The following is a 21,006-nucleotide window of genomic DNA, read 5'->3' on the forward strand; positions in this document are numbered from 1 at the left end:
CCTTTATGAAGGAAAAATAATACCAATTCTTCCAGAAAACAACACACAAACTCAAATGTGACATATATTATGATCAGGCATAACATTATGACCACCTCCTTGTTTCTACGCTCATTGTCCATTTTATCAGCTCCACTTACTATATAGGTGCACTTTGTAGTTCTACAATTACAGACTGTAGTCCATCTGTTTCTCTGCATACTTCGTTAGCCCCCTTTTACCCTGTTCTTCAGTGGTCAGGACCCCCATGGACCTTCACAGAGCAGGTACTATTTGGGTGGTGGATCATTCTCAGCACTACAGTAACACTGACGTGGTGGTGGTGTGTCAGTGTGTGTGTTGTGCTGGTACGAGTGGATCAGACAGAGCAGTGCTGCTGGAGTTTTTAAACACTGTGTCCACTCACTGTCCACTCTATTAGACACCCCTACCTTGTCAGTACACCTTATAAATGTAAAGTCAGAGATGATAGCTCATCTGCTGCTGCACAGTTTGTGTTGGTCATCCTCTAGTCCTATATCAGTGGTCACAAGACGCTACCCACAGGATGCTGTTGGCTGGATATTTTTGGTTGGTGGACTATTCTCAGTCCAGCAGGGACGCTGAGACACTGCAACACTGAGGTGTTTAAAAACTCTGTGTATTTTATTCAAACAGATTGGCATCTATATACACTTTAAGATACATGCATGACATACGTCATAGACACTAGTCTTTTCAGTGTGTTTGATTTGGTTATCAGTTCCTCTGTCCTCTAGTCCTTCATAATGATCAGTTTCTGACCACAGTCTGGTGGATATTTTTGGCTGGCAAAATATTCATGAATTAGTGTAATATACACAATAGCTTTTTTTTTTTTAGAAGATTTATGACCTTATTAATTTAATATACGACTTTTTAAGCCTGGCAGTAACCCTGTATATGTGTGTGTGTGTTCGCTCATACTATCGCTGTCCAAAAAAATAAATAAATAAAAAAAGAATACTTTTTCTACATTATTTCAACACAGCAGGTGCAACATTGTGTAAAAAAAATGAATGATGAATGGAGCAATAGAAAGGACTTAGAATAAAATCTCTTTACATTCACTTACATTGAAACAAAAAAAAGTTTTTGCTCTCCCCTATGAAGTTCGCTTTTTTTGGACAGTGACGATATGCAGAAGTTTAAATAACCCTGGTCAAATTATTAAAATGTGTTAATTTTTTTAGTGACTGTTAACATATTGTCTACAAATTCAGCAAATTTTAATGCATAGTTTCTTTTTATTTGCTGAGTTTAATGTATCTGGAAAAAAACACAACCCTGTAACCAAAAAAGTTGGGATACTGTGCAAAATGTAAATAAAAACAGAATCCAATGGTGAGCAAATCATTTAAACCCTGTATTTAATTGAAAATAGTACACAGACAATATATCAAATATTAAAAAAAGAGAAATTGCATTGTTTTTTGAAAATATATGCCCATTTTGAATTTTATGCCAGCAACACATTTCAAAAAAGTTGGGACGGGGGGCATGTTTACCACTGTGTTGCATCACCTCTTCTTTTAACAACAGTCTGTAAGTGTTTGACATTGCTGTATATACCTTAGTCCACCTTTTGTGTGTATTTTATGTATATAGACTCACCAGTTGTGGGGATGGTCGCCATTTATGTTGGAAGTGGGGGTTTGTACCTCTGTTTTATAGTTAGTTAGGTAAACGGACTATCTTTCCTTTCCTTTTCTTTTGGCTAGGTGAAGTAGAAGGTAAAAAAAAAGTAGCTAGCCTGGGTTTAAGAACTCTTACAATATACCTTTCATTTATTGATCTCTCTGTCTGTTTTTGCTTCTTTCCTTGTCCCATTACACACATCATTAGCTGTAGCCATTGCATATTCACTATTTTACTCATTCCGTTGTGGCTCAATCCTAGACTGGGTCATAACAGAACTGAGGAGACCAATTTCTGTACTTTTGAAAGTGAAATGTTTTCCCATTCTTGCTTGATATAGGATTTCAGCTGCTTAACAGTTCAGGGTCTGCTTTGTCATATTTTTCATTTCATAATGCACCAAATGTTTTTAATGGGTGCAGAATGTGGACTCTTTTACTACAGAGCCATGCTGTTGTACTATGTGCAGAATGTGGTTTGTCATTGTTTTGCTGAAATAATCAAGGCCTTCCCTGAAAAAGACGTCATCTGGATGGCAGCATATGCTGCTCTAAACCTGTATATATCATTCAGCATTAATGATACCTTCACAGATGTGCAGGTCACCCATGCCATGTGCACGAAAGCACCCTCGTACCATCACATTGATGCACTGATAACAAGCTGGATGGTCCCTCTCCTCTTGAGCCTGGAGGATGTGGTGTCCAAAAAAAAATTTAATATTTTGATTCCTCAGATCAAAGGATACTTTTCCACTTCACCTCAGTCCAACTTACATGAGCTCGGGCCCAAAGAAGGCAGCGGTGTTTCTGGATCCTGTTTATATATGGATTCTTCTTTGCATGGCATAGTTTTAACTTGCATTTGTGGATGCAGCACTGAACAACCAATGGTTTTTAGAAGTGCTGCTGATCCCATGCAGTGATTTCCACTACAAATCGCATCTGTTTTTTAACGCTGTGCTGCCTGAAGGCCCGAAGATCATGGCCAGATAATATTGGTTTTCAGCCTTGTCCCTTGCATACAAATATTTCTCCGGATTCTCTGAATTTTTTTAGTGACATTATGTGTCATATATTATGAAATCCCCAAGTTCTTTGCTATTTAATGCTGAGAAACATTATTCTTGAACTGTTGCACTATTTACCCAGTCTTTCATGGAGTGGTGAACCCCTATCTATCTTTATTTCTGAAAGACTCAGCCTTTCTAGGCTGCTCTTTTTATATCCAGTCATGTTACTGACCTGTTGCCAGTCAACCTAGTTAATTGTTTGATGTTGTCTTTATATTGTTTTCAATTAAACATTTGAAAACATAGTTGACTTGCTCATCATTGGAGTCTGTTTTTATTTACATTCTGCACAGCATCCCAACCTTTTTGGAAATAAGGTTGTAGTTACATCATTTATTTTTCTCCAATCCACCTGCTCAGTTAACTCAAATCAAATAAGATGTACATAAGATGTATTTAAACTCCAACACTGACCCTGTAGTTTAATTTAAGAAGTACATGCTGACAGAGTCAGAAGTGCTTATGTAATATCAGTAACCACTTTGGGAAAATGATGAATCTTGTAGAACCTTGTCTAGTTCCCAGTCATCACAAATTCTGCACTAAAGCAATAGTTTAAAAAAAAAAAAAAGAAGAAATCAAATTTATAGTTTTCATCTGATCCCAAAGGTAGTTGATAACTAAAGTCATGTTTGGTGTCTTAAGTTTTGCACTGGAGCCTATACCCCACCAATAAGCATTGTGCAAACTGCATGCGTGAATCATTAAAATCTTAAATAGACTTGCTCATGTGGTTTCTGATACTGTATGACATACTGTTGTCAATAAAAACAGACAAAATTCAGGCGTAGTTGGCTGCTATTATTGCTTTTAGCTATTTTAATGTACTTTTGTCCATTTTATAGATAACTGTTATAGTATCAGCAAGTCTATTTGAGATTACTTAACAACTCAATCCAGTTTGTGGCAAGTTGTGTGTAATAATTTCAGTATGCAGTTTGCTTGATGCTAATTAGAGTACATGGGCCTTTATTGCTATAGGTTTTGTCCTGACACAGACAATATGTATAGGGTAAGCTCTAAACAGGAAAAGACTGACACAGGTTGGTAGTGCAGCAAGTCCATTCAATGTACATCAAATCTGTGTATAACTTTTAATGTGTTCCTCTGATTCTAATGTCCTTCAAGACAGAGTACGTTCAGAAAAAATACTGCGATATCTTTTTAGGTATAAGAATTGTGCTCTCAGGATACATTACTGAATAGCCATAACACCTAGTTTACAAAATACCTTCCATTTATTCTTGTATTTTATTAAAAAGAAGTTCTAATGAGTAGGAAGCCAACACAAATCAACTAGTTATTACGGTTTAATAATGCAATCTGATCAGTAACCGTTTAATACGGCCCTACAGTTCCAAACAATAATATACATTGCAGTAAGATTAAACGTAAGCATCTGTTCCTGAACTATCTGCCAGTCATTCTTAAGTCTAATCCATCAGGTGTGCCGTTAACAGAATTCAGCTTTCAAAGCATGAAACAAAAACATACACGGTGCAGCTTTTTTGTAACATTTATGCAAAGGGTGTTTGGAATCTGATGAATCATAGTAGTGACAAAGATTAAAATACGGATAAATGTGGTACATAAATATTCAAACTTTACAAAAATTTAATAAATGGATTTATTTGTTAAAACTACAGAGAAAAAGGGGGTAAATACCTCAAAGAAAACTCAACTGGGTTTGTACAGTGGATAAAAATAAAAAAGAGCATTGTGATTTGTTTCAGTACAAAAAAATACAGTGTCTTTGAGAAGAAAATGACAGAAGAGGGGAGAAAAAAAACAAGAAGGATTTTCTAGTGATCTTGTGGGCTTCAATCAATCAAAAGATATATTTATTAGAGTATAACAGAACTGAATCTGAACCACGTCTATCTCCCTTCATACAGTTTTTACCCAGAAGGGATCAAATACGACGCTGGGTCTGGATTTGTTATTCCTCAGGACTGGAGTGTTGTTCAGTTTAGACTTCTTTTTGTTGTAAGAACTGTGGTTCAGGCTTTCAGTGCGGATCTATCGCAGTCAAATGCAACTCCATAGCGCCCTCTTTCGACTGCTTTGTATACACATAAGCACAATCCAATTTCTGCTACACAGCATCAACAAAACTGACTGTCCTTTTGGGTTGCCGACCCACAGCCATATTACAGCAAGAATGATATATATATCATCAGGCAAGCATAAAGCATGTTTTATCAATAAATACCAGGTAAGGAATAAACTGGGGGGATGAAGACTTTAACCAAAAAATGAAGGCCAGTTATTTAAGACATAGTATGCTGGTGCTTTTCGGCAACTTGTTATAATGAAAACCTTAATCATTGAAGACATATTTCCAATTGTCCGTCACAAACCAAACGTGTGCCAAAATAAGAGTATTTTGCCTTTGTTTCCATACATGGGACGGTATTTCCTAAACCGCATAGCCAAAATGTTGCTCTTTTACTAAAACTGTCATTGATAAAGAAATTTAATATGCTGCCAAAAGAGCTGCAGCACTCAAAATAGAAAAATTCTATACATACTTCAGAGTACCCCCACAAGACATACATTGCAAAAAGAAAGATTACTATGCATTTAGTTACTCATTTTAGATACAGTTAAAAAAAATAAGTGATGAAATAGAATAATAAAAAAACTCACAACAATGCTGAAACAATACTTAGAGATGTGGATTAGACAGCATTACAGAGACCCACATTGACCCAAGGTGCAACAAACTGAAACATCCCAATGGATTTTGTTGTGTTCTATTCCTAAGCTTTTAGCTGCCGTACAAGCTCTTCTGCTTTGAAACCAGCCTTTTGCTTTGGCCACTATTTCTTTACGCCTATTCAGACTAGGCAACACTGCTTTCTGCTCTGTAGCTCTCAAAGACAAGACTCTGAATACAGGGGACTGACTACTGCCATAAATTAGTGGGCCAACAGGCCAATTCTAGGATTAATTTCAAGAAATACTCCAGTGTTTTTCATACTAATCTCTTTCTGCCACATCTGTATTGTACAACTGATCACTATATACAATAATTCAGACACGTTTCCTCGTTCTCAGAAAATAATTGACAAGATGTTGACTCAAACATCTCACGTTGAAGAACTGTCCACTGGCCTCTATTATAAGTCTGCATGTCTACTATACGCAGGTTTTTCTTTTATAAACATATGGAAACACTTCACAGTTACTGACAAGTAAATGGTGGTGTAAAGGAAAAGGATGTAAATTGTAATGTAGTGAAACCTTCTTACAAAATCCGGTGTGTCTTTTTTTAAAACACTCTGAGCGCAAGAAAAGAGAGGAAAAAAATTTTATCACTACCGAATAAATTCTAGCGAATTTATAACTTTACAGTTAAGCACCGAAACTAAAAGGCGCACATACTACAATCATTCTATGAAAAAGGCTGGACATGAACAGAATGGGAAACACCTAAATAAACTTAAAAAAAAGTTAGTTATGTTGTACACACAATAATTTCCCAGCCTTTCAGCATTGGTCCCCTATATATTTTCTTTAAGTTCCGCATTTTTACAGTCAGCATGTTACTTGTTGTATAAGGTTTTGTGCTCTGCCAAAAGCAAAAGGAGCTGTTCTGCTGCTACGTTGATTCACATTTGCTTCGACAGCAACCATGACAACCAAGCTCTAATTGGTCAGCCTGATTTTTAACACATCCAGACAACACAGCAGATAGTTAGTTGGCTTTAATTAAAAGTTTTATGCAGCGCCACAGTCTGCCAGTTTCAGACTTGATGTCAAAGACGCCATTAATATGAACTACTGTTATCAAAACTTTGTGTTTTTTTTCGTCCATGAATTTAGTGTTAATAGGCCTTAAAGAGTAAAAGTTTCTACGATTTCTTAAAGGGGAATTCCACTGATTTTCCAAACTTGCTGCATAATTTAACTGTTAAGATCAACATATAAAACTCAGAAGACACGTGTATGTTTGCTGGTCATTTTGGATAGTAAATAGAATGAGTATATTTGCATTGTAAACATCACAAGGAAAATATGAGTCAGTAAGTTTCTCTAAAATTAACCATTTCACATCAAATCACTCTGAACGACTTTGTTTATATCTCACCAACAGAATTAGGAAGAATCGTTGAAAAGTCTGTGAAATGCCCCTTCAAGACAGATGTGGTAGATAGAGACTAGGTTGAAAAACATAAGTAATACAAAACTGACAAACATAGTTTAGGTTGAGTTCAGCTCTAGACTAACTTAAAGCATTTGGCCTGTTAACCAAAACAGCCTGTCTCCAGCTACAGCATAATTAACCACCTCCCTTCACTGGGTCACCTTACTGTTTCAATGCAAACCCAATACACACCTCAGTATGTCTCATCTTAAACTGGTTACGGTCATGGATAATGTATTGGAATTAAATTAATTTTAAAAATGTTAATTATTGACAAATTATGGAGGGAAAAAAAAAACAAAAAACACTGGTCTGTTGGAAGTATCTTCCAGCTGAGTTTGTACATGAACGTACACACTTGGCAGAATAGGCCAATCAGACTAAATTGAAGTTTTCACTGATATGAAGAGGAACAGCTTCACTAACAGCTTTGTCAAAGACGTCCATAGACGTCCATTGACTTCCTGCCTGGAAGTCAATCAGCCAATTAAAATAGTAAGTCTTTTCTGAACTAACGTCTGAGATGGCATATGCTCAAAGCCTCTCAATAAAACTGTTTTTTGCCATGTGTGGAGGTTCATAAGCACTTAGCACTAAACTTGGACTAATCGTGCCCAAAGTGACGCCCCAGACATTCTCCAAGACTGAATGAAAAAATCCCGCTGCCCCAACAGCATCCATGTTCAATAAGAATAAGTTAAAATCTGAACAATACAAGATAAAATAAAATCTGCAGGTCAAAGGCAGAGGAGTCCTCTCTCCTTTTGAGTTTTAATGTGTGTATGTGTGTGAGAGTGTTTGTGAGGGCTCAGAAGAGGCTGACCTGTATATACAATTTGTGTGCTCACAGTGAGTGAGATGGTGTGTGTATGCATCAGTGTGTAAAATGTGTGTTGGATATTCAAAGCAGGCTGGCCAGACTGGTTGTGGGTCCATTCTGAGCTTGGATCTGCACTGGTGGAGGTCCATCTGTCCACTGTAATATCAGAAGAGAAAACAAATCAACTTCAATGCACTTTCTACTCATAGGCTGATTCTCCACATACATACACACACAGGACTGGTCCTTTACTGAAATACTTTCAACCCTTCGAAACTGCAATTACTGCCGACGATAATGAAGCATGTCGTCAATCAATATTAACTAGTTTTCACTTGTAGGTCAAGCAAACAAAGTTTTTCGGAAGCACAGATTTTGAAAACTTTCAGTTGATACTTCTGTGTCTGTAAGAAGCAGGAGATACTTTCGTATATTAAGTTATTGTGCGTACAAGTAAAAACATCCTTTACGTTTTTGCCACACTTTGGTCACTGCTTGACATCAAAACAAATAAAAAAAAAAACCTGTAGATCCAAAGTGTAAATCAAATGTATATGCAATTCATTGCGTAACTTACCAAAATAATTAAATAATTACCATGCTATTATTTAAATTAGTAATGCTTACATTTTTTTTTTAAATGTCGTTATGGAAAATAAATAAATAAATAAAAAAATATCAATGAGCAGCAAACTAACATAAGTAACAGCAAAGTGGAAAGCTTCAAGTCCCCTAAAGAGCCTCCACTAACAAGAATTCACAAGCTGTATGAAAGAGAGAGGCAGTCTAAAAATCACTGAGGATATATTATAGACTCATTGTTCAGAACATGCAGCCACTGTTGTTCTCACTGGATGATGGTGATGGTTCCTGACCAAGCTTAATCTGTGTGTTGCAAACTGCTCAGAGTGATATGAAGCATTAGAAGGGATACCAACATGTTTCGTAGAAAACATGAAGCACTTACACTAATGAGGTTGTGTTCAGGCAGGCTGCAGGCAGCTATGTGATCCTGCAGGAGCTGCTGGGAGAAGTTCTGGTGCATCTGAGCCGCCTCATGCGCATCTATCGTGTTCCCACAGGCCTTGTTCAGATCTAAGCATACAGAAATAGGTGCTTTCTGGTGAATCTTAATAATACAAAACAAAATCCAAATGTTATTGTTTTGTACAGTTTGATCTGACATCAAAACTTTTTCATGGACCGGAAAGGTGGCAGAAGTTCTGTTGCAAGCATCACTGTTTGATTTTCTTGTTTTGACCAGATTTAACACAGGAGCAGAATTTTATCTTAAATTTCCACTGTTTATATACAAAGCTGGAGGATATGAAAGTGCTGGATAAATTCTGATATCTATCTGTAGGACATCTATTTGTGCTAAAGGGTACTGGAACAGTATGGTTCCGAGATCAAATGTGATGGATGGCTTGAGCTGTTTACCTTTTAGCAGAGCAGAGGACCACAGCTGAACAGACATGTCAGGAATCTTGCTGGCCAGTTGCATGGCTGGAACCACCATGTTGTTGCTCTCCTGGAAAGGATCAACACGGATTGTGTTAACCTTTCAAAACACATCAATGCTCAAAACATGCTGCATGCTTCTCATATGTTCTATAAATTTATTGAATTAGTCCTTGAGCAGTGTACTTGATCCAAGGAGAGTGATCAGAAAAAAGAGTCATATTTTCATTATAGACAAACATGTTTTTAATGCACATATCTAATGTAAATACTTACCCTGTGGTTTCCCAGAACATAAAATATGTGTCCGAGAAGAACAAGGGAGCATGCAGTCAATCGATTCAGATCCTCAGCATTGGACATCTTTAGAGTCTCGCGCAGAAAGCGTCTACACTCACACACACAAATGTAGCTTTGATTTAGTGTATCTAACATTCCTGCCCTTCAGCAAAAAGTAGACAAAAAGAACTTACAAAAAACTTGCCTAAAAGCATAGACTAGATATTTTAGTTGATCAATAGACACACTGTATAATTGGTCCCTGTACTCATTTAGATCAAAAAGAGTCCAGCAGTAAACTCACTTGGCCTCGTTGTAGCGTCCCTGGAAAAAGGAGAGGAGTCCTCTTATATAAAAGGCTGCAGCCCGCAGACAATGAGAACTGCAAGGGAAAAAAAAAAGATACATTATACTCAAGGTCAGAGGGCTTGGGGTAAGAGTTCAAATTCACACTTGTTTTTGTTATGTTAACATTAGTTTTTATGCACATCCACCGATTCTGTAAAAGTACACCTACTAGATGTTTTATTATCCAAACATGACTATTCTAATCCCATTATAAGACATAACAGCAGAGAGAGTGAATCCACTGTTTATAAACAATGCAAAATGACCAAAACATTTATTTTTTACAAGTCATTATTTATAAAACTGGCTGTTCGTTTTGCACGCCGAGCTCTGTCTATAAATCTAAAGAAGGCAATGCGATTCAAACAAAGCGATTCCTCCATGGATTTATAATATTCAACAGTGGGGCTACCCCCTGTTGTTCTGAAATTTATTCAGACTATGAAATGTCATTTTTGCATAGCATTTTAGACATGAGAGGCAATGACAGCATGGATTCATTACTTGCCTCACAGGAAAGTTGTGGTCAGGGTTTATCCTCTCTAGTAGGCTATAAAGCTGTACAGCAGCAAAGGAAAGAAAAGGAAATCAAAATAGCTCTTGGTTAATACATCATAAAAGCTTTCATGTAGTGTAAACTCCTGAGACATGTACAGAGTAAAGCTGTGTTGACTGACCTCTTGGTGTCGGTTGCCCTCTCTGATGTAGACACTGGCCAGGTTGGTCACGATGAAGGTCCACAGCTCCTGGTGCGTAGTGAGCTGGAGAGAGAAAACAAATGAAGAGAGACAGAGAGGAGATAGCTCAGCCACTTTACTTACTGTATGTACTGCCAAACTTCAGAAGAACTGCAGGGGTACTCTGTAAAAGCTCTGTGCTTACGGTCTAGTATATAGTCTTATAGTCGATTTTTGAAACACCAGAGGTGTAACACTTATTGGTACGCTCAAATTGTCTTAATTGTTTGCTAGTCGAGAAGAGACATTTATATATTACTAAAGGCAGCAACCTCTTGCATCTGTCTCTCATTCCAGATCTATCTCTACTCCCCAACATAAATAAGGGATATAAATCATTACCTGTTTGTTAACTATTAGTTCTACTTGATAGGCCTAATGAAAAACATAGCATGCACCTAACAGTGGTGTACAACTACAACACTGTACCGTATCAAAAGCAAACATCTGCAAGCGATAAGACAGACAGCTGTTTAGTCCATGTTCTCAGAGAGAAAGTGCCATGCACAGCTGTGTGAGGAAATCACACATGGGTGAGCAAAATTCTGTAGAAGGATGTGGTGGATGGCGACAGCAAGACCCATTGAGACACTGATCCTAAGCTAGCACTGGGTATGGCATTTATGTTTGTTTCAACATAAGCTAGGTGAATATGGTAAACATAATTTTAGAACTTAACAGAATACTGAACTTTCAGTAGCCTATTGCTATTTATTCAGCCATTGTATCAACATTTACGTTTTTGGTCACATAATCATGTACACTTAGTGGTCAGCCTCTCAATTTAAATAAAACATATGGTGTGTTTATTACAGTTTTAGGCCATTTGGTTCATTTGCATGCTTATGCCTGTCCCCACATATCAAAAGTACACTTTTTAAAATTTTGGTGCTTTAATAGAGAATTCAACTGATATCTGCACTCATAAGCATGCTGATGTCAGGTATTTGACATGGGCTTCAAACATGGCTCAGCCATTCAGATTTCAGAACCAGAATCAGATCTATCTGTTTTATAACTGTTTCTTTGATGGGTCACGTTTTCAGCCTTGGTGGTTAACAATTAATCTTCAACTAATGATGATTGGTTATTGGTCAAAGGAATTTGTCAAAAATTGAATCTCCAGTTAAAACAGATGGAAACAACTTAAGACAGCTTAACAGACCTCTGTGATCAGGTTGGAATAAGATTAATACACAGGAGTACTTTTCTTTATATAAGACACTGTGTGGCTCATCTTAGAAGACAAGAAAAATAAACATCTCTTTGTATTTGTTGTGGCTCAAACCAAAAGTGAAACGGATCAGACTACAGCAATCATGACTTTGATTATGTAAACTAGACCATTCATTGTGTAGGTGCAGACACAGGTGGGTTTTAGCTTCCTTTCTGTGTCTGCTGTGGCTCAAACCAAAAGTGAAATGAAGGTAGTGCACACTGCATGCTTTAAAAGCTGCTTTGATATAGTGCAATTAAGACATGGAGCATCCAGAGGTGCAGCCATTGCAGACCAAGAGTGCCAGAACAGTTCAATGCTGCAACACACCTGCTCATCACCTAAATATCAAGCCTCTGGTAGGTTTATTTAAAGCAGTGAAAATGGTGCAGTTCCCTCACAATTACTGCAAACCAGCCCTTTCAATAGCTGTAGATGGAGTAGCAGTAAGCACTCACCCGCAAAGCTGTAGTGAACTGAGCCTCTGCGTTGTCCATACAGTTCACTGAAATGCAGTACAAACCCTGACAAAATACAGACAAGATAAATTCACACAACTGTAAGGAATATACATGGACTGTATATTCAAACTTTGAGACAAAAAAAAACATTGATTAAACTGAATAAAATGTTAGTGTTTAATCTAGGCTGGCTTTTAAATGTCAATAATCAAACAGAAAATACAGTGAATCTTCCACACAAGAAAAGTGTGTCAGAGTGTACTCACTAATAGGGTATGGAGCTGAGCAGCGTGGTTGGAGAACAGGCGAGGAGATTGCTGGCACAGCTGACACACCTGAGAAATCTATTTAAATTACAATACTTATTAGTATCAAACAAACAAGCAAACAAAAAAACATCACACAACACAGTGGAACGGTGAGCAGACCTCCTGCAGTGCTGTCGCCTTGTGGCCTGTAACCAGACGACACATGATGATGTGCTCCAGCAAGATGACTTGGAATGAAGAGAGGATGGGACTGCAGTCCAACACTGAAAAACACAAAGCAAATCAAAGCTATGGGACTACCACATCACAATGTAATGACAAACATACCAGAGAGATGTAGAGAAGCAAAAAAGACAAAGCAGACTCCTTACATTGCATTTACAGAGGTTTGGCACGGCAACGGTTGTATCTGGGGGATCCGTGCATCAAAAACGGTAAGGAGAGCTGAGCTTAATGCAAATTAATCTGGCCAACACAATGTGTTTATTTAGCCAGAAGGCAGTAGAGCTCAAAGTATACAGCTCAATGTATGAAACTTTTTAATTTTTTCAAACATTCCCGTGCATCATGGAAGAACATCAGCAAAAGCTCATATAAAAAAACACAATTAAAACACAGTGTTTTGCCTTCAAATTTTAAAACCCAAGTAGGAAGATGATCGGTTGTTTAATATACTAAAATGTTTAACCATACCAACGTTTTAGAAACATTAGTCTAATGATGCATGCTAGCTTGTAGGCCACAGACGGTAGATGAGTTACCGCAGTAGTAGCCCCTGTGACAGTAAAAACTGATTTACAACCAGTTTAAAAAAAGTTGCTGTTTTATTGTTTAATTTCCTGCAAACCATGGCAAGACGGCAGTATTCCCACATGTAAACATAACTGAACTTACAAAGGTTGAGTGACGTGATCTCCTACATTAACACCAGGTTATCCTACACTAATACTACAATATTATTGAACCTAACATAGGTAAGATTGTTCTAGATATCGTTCTAGATATAGTTAAACACACTCTGTGCTGCAGGCAGATATGATGCCTGTACAAAAAGCCACCTCTGTATCAAGGTGGACATTTTAGGACATCCTCACACCACTGTAGGGCTGAACGATTTGGGGTACATATCTAACTGCAATTTTTCTGACTAATATTGCACCTACGATTTAAATTTTAAATCATTTTCTGTAAACATATTACCATAATAAGAGGACTCTGCTACCAGCATAGGGCTACCAACTAGACTTTCTCAGTAGTAAAAACATTAACAGTAAAAGCATTAAACAAGACTAAATTTCAATTGGAATTCACAGAGAACACCCTCGTATCACCCACATGCAGCCAGCTGAAGAGTGGTGCATTCAGGTCCATTGCCGGGCCAAACTAGTGTAAGTGTAGTGTTAAACTTGGCAACAAAATATAAATAAATAAATAAATCAGTAGTCCATGGAGACTTCTCTTATACTGATCCATTTTCCAAATTCCTTACATTCAGAAAAATACACTATAGTGCATAAGTGCTTTTTGATGTTAACTCACTCTTTAGTTTCTCTAGTTGCATGAGAGCTTTGTCTGTGTACTTCTGTGCCTTCTCCAGGTAGCCAGCCTGCATTGAGTGCATGACAGTCACCTACACAAACAGAGAGAATTTTACATGTTTATTTGCTGAAAAAGAATAAAAAAATAAAAGTAAGAAGCTCTTAGTGGGCAGCATTCTGATTTTTAGACTGTCATAAGAGCATAAGTATATCTGGACACACTGCACCCTAAACATAAGAACATTTCGAACTTTTAAAACAGGTGAAACTTTCCTTTAACATCATCATCTCAAAAGGAAACAAATGCAACACAGTCTATAAGCAACTGACTGTGACTTGCCTGAAGTATTCAACTTCACTCGTTCAGACCAAGCAACAAGCTCATTATCTCATCACACTAGAGAAGGATGACCTTCACTTTTATATATATATAAAAAAAAAAAAAAGAAAAGTTCTAATTTTTTGCTTTTTTTCCGCAGCAGTTCTTATGCAGAAGGAAAGTGCAGACCAATGTCATCAGCTCGCAGCGTTCAAAGTAGAGCCCGACCGGTATAGGATTTTTAAGACCGATAACAATTTCGATATTTGAGGATTTAAAAATCCGATCTATCAGCTAATTTTTTTTTTTCTTCTTCAGAAGTACATGATAAAGATTTTCCCCAATATTTGTTATGTGTAGTTATTTAAGAGTCCCCGCCAAGATAACGACATAACGCAGTTTAAAAGTAAACTTTGGGATTTCAAACACAAATAAACATCTGTTGTATTATGGTTTAGAGAAGTTAATGATTAACTGGATTAAACATCCAACATGGTGTTAAGGCCGTTACACATGAATGTGATGTGAAAAAAAAATGGCACAAAATTATTACAAAATTTTTTTTTCCAAAATTATACACACTAGACATGATGCTGTTTTTTAATTTTGCCAAATTGATAGTGCTGTGAAAAAAGACAGTCAATGAGAAAGTCCTTTACTTCTCCCAAAACAGGAAAACTTCATGAACTCTTCTGCACACAGCTCATATCTCGATAACTCAGTCTTCTCATTTGCTCCTCACAGAATGAACAAACTGTGAAAGTGTGCAGGATGCTTTCCAATTTGGAAAAGTGAAAGGAGAACAGAGCTTCTCCACCTCATTACAGCTTCAGCTTCGTCATTTGGGCTATAGTTTAACTGTTCGTTGACATTAGTTGTTCTCCGCAGCTTTGTGGGTAACCTAGTTTAGTAATGAACAGCGTTATAAACTACTGTAAGCAATGTTGCCAGAGTGATGAGCTAGGGAGAAAAGATAGCACTACTGTTTGTTTCATAAATAAATCTACAATCAAGTTTGTCAACAGCTTAGCCTACATCACTCAACTACCGTAACGTTAAATAAAGGCTAACTGTGATGTTTGCCTGACAGTATCGGCTTTCACGTTACTGCAGCAAAAGCAAGCATGACTGTTGCCAGGCTTATTTAGGCTAAGAGGAGAGGCAATGGGGATATTTTTATCATTATTTAAGAACGTAGTACATGTGACAATTATCAGCTTCCCCCGAACACAGACCATTGCCATCGTGGAGTACTGGTCTCTGCTGACTGTTATTTGTGCATCCTCTGATAGACAAACTTTGCACTATTAAAGGATCCGTCTTCCGCCTCTCTGCTTCTTCTTCAATGGTCATTTATCTGCCGTTACAATCGCTCATATCGATTTATCCACAACTAGTTCATATCGGCCGATAACACTGGCACGACGATTTATCGGCCAGGCTCTAGTTCAAAGCATTTGAATCTCTATTTATTTTACCATTGAAATTTCTGATAACAGACTAAAATATCACCTAAAGCTGGAACGTTCATGAAATAGTCATTTCGCAATCACATAAACACAGCACCAATGAAAACAATATACTAGCAGAACATTTTGCTAAACAATGTAAGATCAGAGATTAAACTATTGTTAAACTACAAAACTTATGGCTTGATACTGGAATCGCTTTGTGGGATGTGTGATAGTCACATCATCTACATGGCAGACTCTGTAGCTTGTTTTTGGTAAGCACATGTAAAAACTGTATTTCTGTCTTTTACTATCGATTAATCATTTTCATTGTCAAATATGAATGAATACAACTTGTAATTGTAATTAACCTACACTTTCAATACGAACCGTGAAAACTGACCACTTTTGTCCCATAAAAGTGTGTGTGTTTAAGACAAAGACTTACCAGGTAGACGAGCACACACATATGTTCCTTCGGCAGCCAGTGGAAAAGGTCCGCAGGATTACTGGGCAAGATCTCATCATCGTGAAGTGTTGAGATGGTCTGGATACACTGCTGCAGCTGCTTCAAGCATGGCTTTACGCTCTTTACCTGAACAAAGACACATGCACATATAGGTTTTTATTCACTTTTGCAGAATGTATTTATTTTGTTTTTTGCATCAATGTCACAATCAGGAATTAGTGAAGTACTTTTCACAACTGCCGCACTGGTGATTAGCATCTTTTCCCACTTAAGATTAATGTGTAAACAGTTCCTGATAAAACAAACAAAAACCAAAGCTAAGCAAAATCAACAGATAAACTTAAGGTAAAGTAGGTGGTCTTGTATGTGACTGGAAATGCTTTTAGCCAGTCACAGAGCCCCCTCAGATTACAGCCTGGCAGAGAGCTCTGTTAAACAACATAGCCTATGCATCAAAATGGGTCTATACTGTGGACTCAAAATAGCAGTGCAAATCTGAACACCAACATGCATCACTTCTTAAAAGACAATTCCACCAAATGTTTAAAATGTCTGCATAATTCAATCAGTCATTCAGTGTTTTAATGCCAACACTGTAAACAAACTTGTCAGCTCTGATTTTTGTTGTGGTGGTGACAGGAAACGGGTCGCAATGCTTACAACACAAATATACTCATTTTATTTGCTATTCAAATGGACCAATGAGCCTACATGTCTTAAGTTTTTACAGTGGTAAATCTAAAAATGTGTGTGTTCTTTAGGTACTATTTTACTTTGCAATGCCCAACATGACCCTCTTCACCATGAATGGATTTATATTTATTAAAAAAAAAAAGAAAAGAAAAGGTAAACAATGTCTCGCGGCATATTCATAACCATTTTACATAACAGTTCTCTGTGACGTAACGCAGAAATATGGAAAAATCCCTTTTTTCGAGTTTCCCTTTAAATCACGTCAACTATTAACCAATGTTTTTTGTTGAAGCACTGACCTGTCCAGCATCCAGATAATGTGTAACCTGCAGTACTAGGAAAAACACCCGGAGGGACTCCTTCTGTATGGGGTTTCCCTGCCAGTTCTCCACGATCTGCCCACACAACGTGAGCAAAGGATGGACCTCCTGGAGTTTACGCTCCATCAGCAGCAACTAGGTATACATACACAGAAAATACACTCAGAGGTCTAATGAAATGTATCCATTCTTTGCCAGTAAAGTGCAGCATAATTATAATCTAAACTGAAAAATACATCATCCCCCCAGGAGTGTTAAGATACTTATCTCTCTTCTAATACACATAAATAGCTGCTATGGAAAAAAAATCTCTCCTGTAATGGATGAAGAAAATCTCTGCTTGCATGGATGTTCTGGATATACTCACCATCCCTTTGCTCAGAAGAAACAGCGCTCTGTGAAGAAAACAGCAAAGATCAGAAATCAGAGAAAATAATAAAGATACCAAGATAACATGACTATCTTACATCAAATTTATTTCATCTAAAATCCATATGATTTCTTTTTCTAAAACGTATAATATCCATGCCTGGTATATTCTGATCCCACGACTCTGGCATATTCAGCACCGACACCCAACAGATCACAAGCAGACACTAAGTCTTTCTCTAGCGTGTGCAGTTGCTACAAGAAAAGAAAAGAAAAACACAGATGCTCAGGGAAAACTTCCAAAACAGCCTTCACATTTAAATTTGCTTTTAATTCTTCATAGAATATACAAAGAAATATACGTCATCACTCACTGCAAGCTGGAATAACAATCTGCAGTGCCAGTAAGGGGTCTGTTGGGAGATCTGGATGGCTTTGCGTAGTAAAGGCTTAGCAGAATCAACCAAGTTCTATAAAGGAGAGGGGAAAAAACAAGATTGACATGGAATGACTCCCATCTTCTTTAGTCTTAACAATTAGTTTACAAATTAATTAAACCTAAACAATCAGAATTCAAGTGCGATGTACCTAATGTAATATCTGAGCATTACCAAACTAAAATGTATGTCCAAAAGTTTGCAGAAACCTTCTTGTCCAATGTTTCTTATAAAATCAAGTGGGAGTGCCCTTTTTTTTGCTGGAGTAACCTCTACTCTTCTGTGAAAGCTTTACACTAGATGCTGGAACACTGCTGTGTGGATTTGATTGCATTCATCCATAAGAGCATTAGTGCGCTCAGGTACTGATGTTGGACGATTAGGACCACAAACACCATTCCAACTCATCTGAAAGTTATTTGATGGAGCCCCATCACTCCAGAGAACATAGTTCCACAGTTCCCTCCAGCCGATGCTTGGCTGGACACAGTGACCTTGGGCTCATGTGTGGCTGCTCAAGAGCGTTGCTTTTATATGCAGAGCACACATTTTAACACGAGTATGAGCAATCGGTGTGGCTTAAAGTAGCTGAATCCACTAATTACAAGAGGAGTCTGGATACTTTTGGACATAGTGCACGTTCCACAGTGAATAATACAAAATGTGCACATAGCTGAATACTTACCTGCTGGCAATAGAGCTCAGAGAGGAGACTGGCAGCCTCAAATTTAACATCTTCAAACTGTGGGACCTAATAGCACTGGTTAAGGTCATCTTTTTCTACAAATCTACCATAACACTCAAGCTCTAACGACCTGACTCAAGCTCACTCATGCAAGCCATTCACTACTTTCAAAGTTCAGCCATAATCCCGTACTGTTCTGGTTTAGGCAACAAAACTGAAACCTAATTGACAGTTTAAACAAACATACACTGATTATACAGACACTTATTTCAGACTTCTTCGTCCAAATGAAATGATTTTGTTCATTGTATACGTGTGAAAGGATACTTGTTGCGAGATGCACCACTGAAAGAGAAGAGAAAGCGAGAGATCATTAGCATACCGTACCCCCGAGCAGAAATTACACATTCACAAACCGAAAAACTAGATATTTTGTAAAGAACCGACAAACAACAGAAAAGCTGGCTGTTGAAAAGTGCTAAAACGAACAGGGCAGAAAAGCTAATCTTAGTTACGACAATGTTCACGACTGTTTTTCATGTAAAGCCAGCTACCGCTCTGGCTATACAGTGAATAGCATACCAAGAATACAGATACATTTTGGTTTATTTTGTGTAGCCCAAGTCTTTAAAATAAACCACGACGACTACAAAACCCCTAGATAATACATATGTCTATCTAGCCAACTTAAACAACTAAAACATTCCTAAAACGGCGTTTCCACTACCGAGGCCTGTATGTTCGCCTCTCCAACGCATCCTCGGTGTTTCCTACACGGGCCTTACCGCTTTTTCCAGATGACTCCGGGCTAGGTCGCTGTTCTTGGTGTGGTGGTACAAGACCGAGCCGAGCTGAAGGTGGGTTCGGGCTTCTACCCTCTGCGGAGGTTTAAACTGAAACACAGCCTGAAGACAGTGTACACACAAGCGGATTTTCGGTGGGCTTGACGTGCGAAAATGTTCGGCGAAACCGAGTAGGGCGAGGTACCAGGACTCCGGGGCCTCAGCGCCAGTCGCCATTTTGACGACAATAACAACAAAAACAAGCCGCGGCCTGAACGGAGCTGCCGCACGGACCAATCTTAGTTGCGTGGACTCAAGGGACGTTAGCTACGATTTTTTTTCACCTTCAGTCACACAGACGCCACGGATAACTTGGCTTTTACATGCAAGGGACGTTAGCTACGTTTTACTTTACCTCCAGTCCCTTAAACACCGCTGCTTTTCACATGGCGTGGCAAAAAAAGTGTTATAAGGTGCGGTGTTGACATCCCTTCACTGACCCCAGATCCTGAACAGGATCATTTTGTGACACAGATGCCTTTTAGTCAGGTTTATATCACACGATACAGCCTAAAACGGTTCCCAAATTCACTTGAAGTGCATTGTATAGAGTATAGAAGCCTCGAAGTGGTCTTAAGCTCAGTGTTGGCCACAGTGCACTCACTATAAAATCATTAAAAAGTGGTCCTGAAGTCATAGGGACCACTTCTTTTGCACATTTTCTGTGTTTTACACCTGCTTCTGGCCACTCAGATGATACTATAACATGATACTCGGGTACAGTTATTTTATGCCAGTGCTATTTTGCATAAAACACACCAAAACAGGGATTCACAGTGGTTCCACTTCGGGTCAGATGGTTGTACCTTTGCAGAGGCAAATTGAGCTCCACAACGTCGAAGCCATTAAAATAAGCCCAAAATAATCCAGAGAAAATTGACATCTGCGTATTCGTTGTTCTATTCCGAAATGAACCTATATAAAACATAATTAATAAAAAAAATATATATCCTTAAAGAATTCTTGAATTTTTATCTTAGTTTTTTAGTCATTTTGTGCATAAAAAACATCACAGCAGAAGTATTATTTTTACCTTGAACAATTTTGATGCTTATTTTTCAGTTTAAATTGTACGAATTAAGTAAAGTTTAAAGTTATTTTAAATATTTTTAAAATAACTTTTTTTGTCATTAGTGTTACAAAAACAAAATGTCATTTAAAACTTAGAAAGACAAACTCTGAGAAGTCCAGGGTTAGTGAAATGTTTATATCTATATCTATATCTATATATATATATATATATATATATATATATATATATACCGATCAGGCATAACATTATGACCATATCCTGGTTCCTACACTCATTGTCCATTTTATCAGCTCCACTTACTATATAGATGCACTTTGTAGTTCTACAGTTACAGACTGTAGTCCATCTGTTTCTCTGCATACTTTGTTAGCCCCCTTTTAC

General features: G+C 37.7%; 1 protein-coding gene across 1 annotated transcript; it reads right to left on the reverse strand.

The window, feature by feature from the left end:
- Positions 1 to 5,174: 5,174 nt before the first annotated feature.
- mau2 (MAU2 sister chromatid cohesion factor) lies at positions 5,175 to 20,030 on the reverse strand. The gene is made up of 19 exons (XM_036556083.1): positions 19,536 to 20,030; positions 19,078 to 19,095; positions 18,751 to 18,816; positions 18,003 to 18,098; positions 17,789 to 17,883; positions 17,627 to 17,654; positions 17,239 to 17,394; positions 16,226 to 16,372; positions 14,009 to 14,099; positions 12,629 to 12,732; positions 12,467 to 12,544; positions 12,198 to 12,263; positions 10,464 to 10,547; positions 10,295 to 10,344; positions 9,743 to 9,820; positions 9,436 to 9,547; positions 9,139 to 9,229; positions 8,666 to 8,793; positions 5,175 to 7,854 (listed from the first exon to the last, which is right to left on the reverse strand). Exons 1-19 carry the CDS (start codon positions 19,767 to 19,769, stop codon positions 7,780 to 7,782), a joined length of 1,797 nt encoding a protein of 598 aa, XP_036411976.1. The 5' UTR covers positions 19,770 to 20,030; the 3' UTR covers positions 5,175 to 7,779.
- Between the last annotated feature and the right edge of the window lie 976 nt (positions 20,031 to 21,006).

This window comes from Colossoma macropomum, unplaced genomic scaffold (genome assembly GCF_904425465.1).
Source record: "Colossoma macropomum unplaced genomic scaffold, Colossoma_macropomum, whole genome shotgun sequence".
In the NCBI taxonomy this organism is placed as follows: domain Eukaryota; kingdom Metazoa; phylum Chordata; class Actinopteri; order Characiformes; family Serrasalmidae; genus Colossoma; species Colossoma macropomum.

What these genes read in the sequence shown, in the direction of transcription:
- mau2 (XM_036556083.1), bottom strand. Translation starts at nt 19,769, where the DNA reads ATGGCGACTGGCGCTGAGGCCCCGGAGTCCTGGTACCTCGCCCTACTC. An exon ending in GCAACTAGAGAAACTAAAGA is followed by an intron (nt 12,733 to 14,008) that starts GTGAGTTAACAT and finishes TGTGTTTTTCAG; the next exon opens with TGTTGGACTGCAGTCCCATC. An exon ending in GACCACAACTTTCCTGTGAG is followed by an intron (nt 9,821 to 10,294) that starts GCAAGTAATGAA and finishes TTTCCCTTGCAG; the next exon opens with TTCTCATTGTCTGCGGGCTG.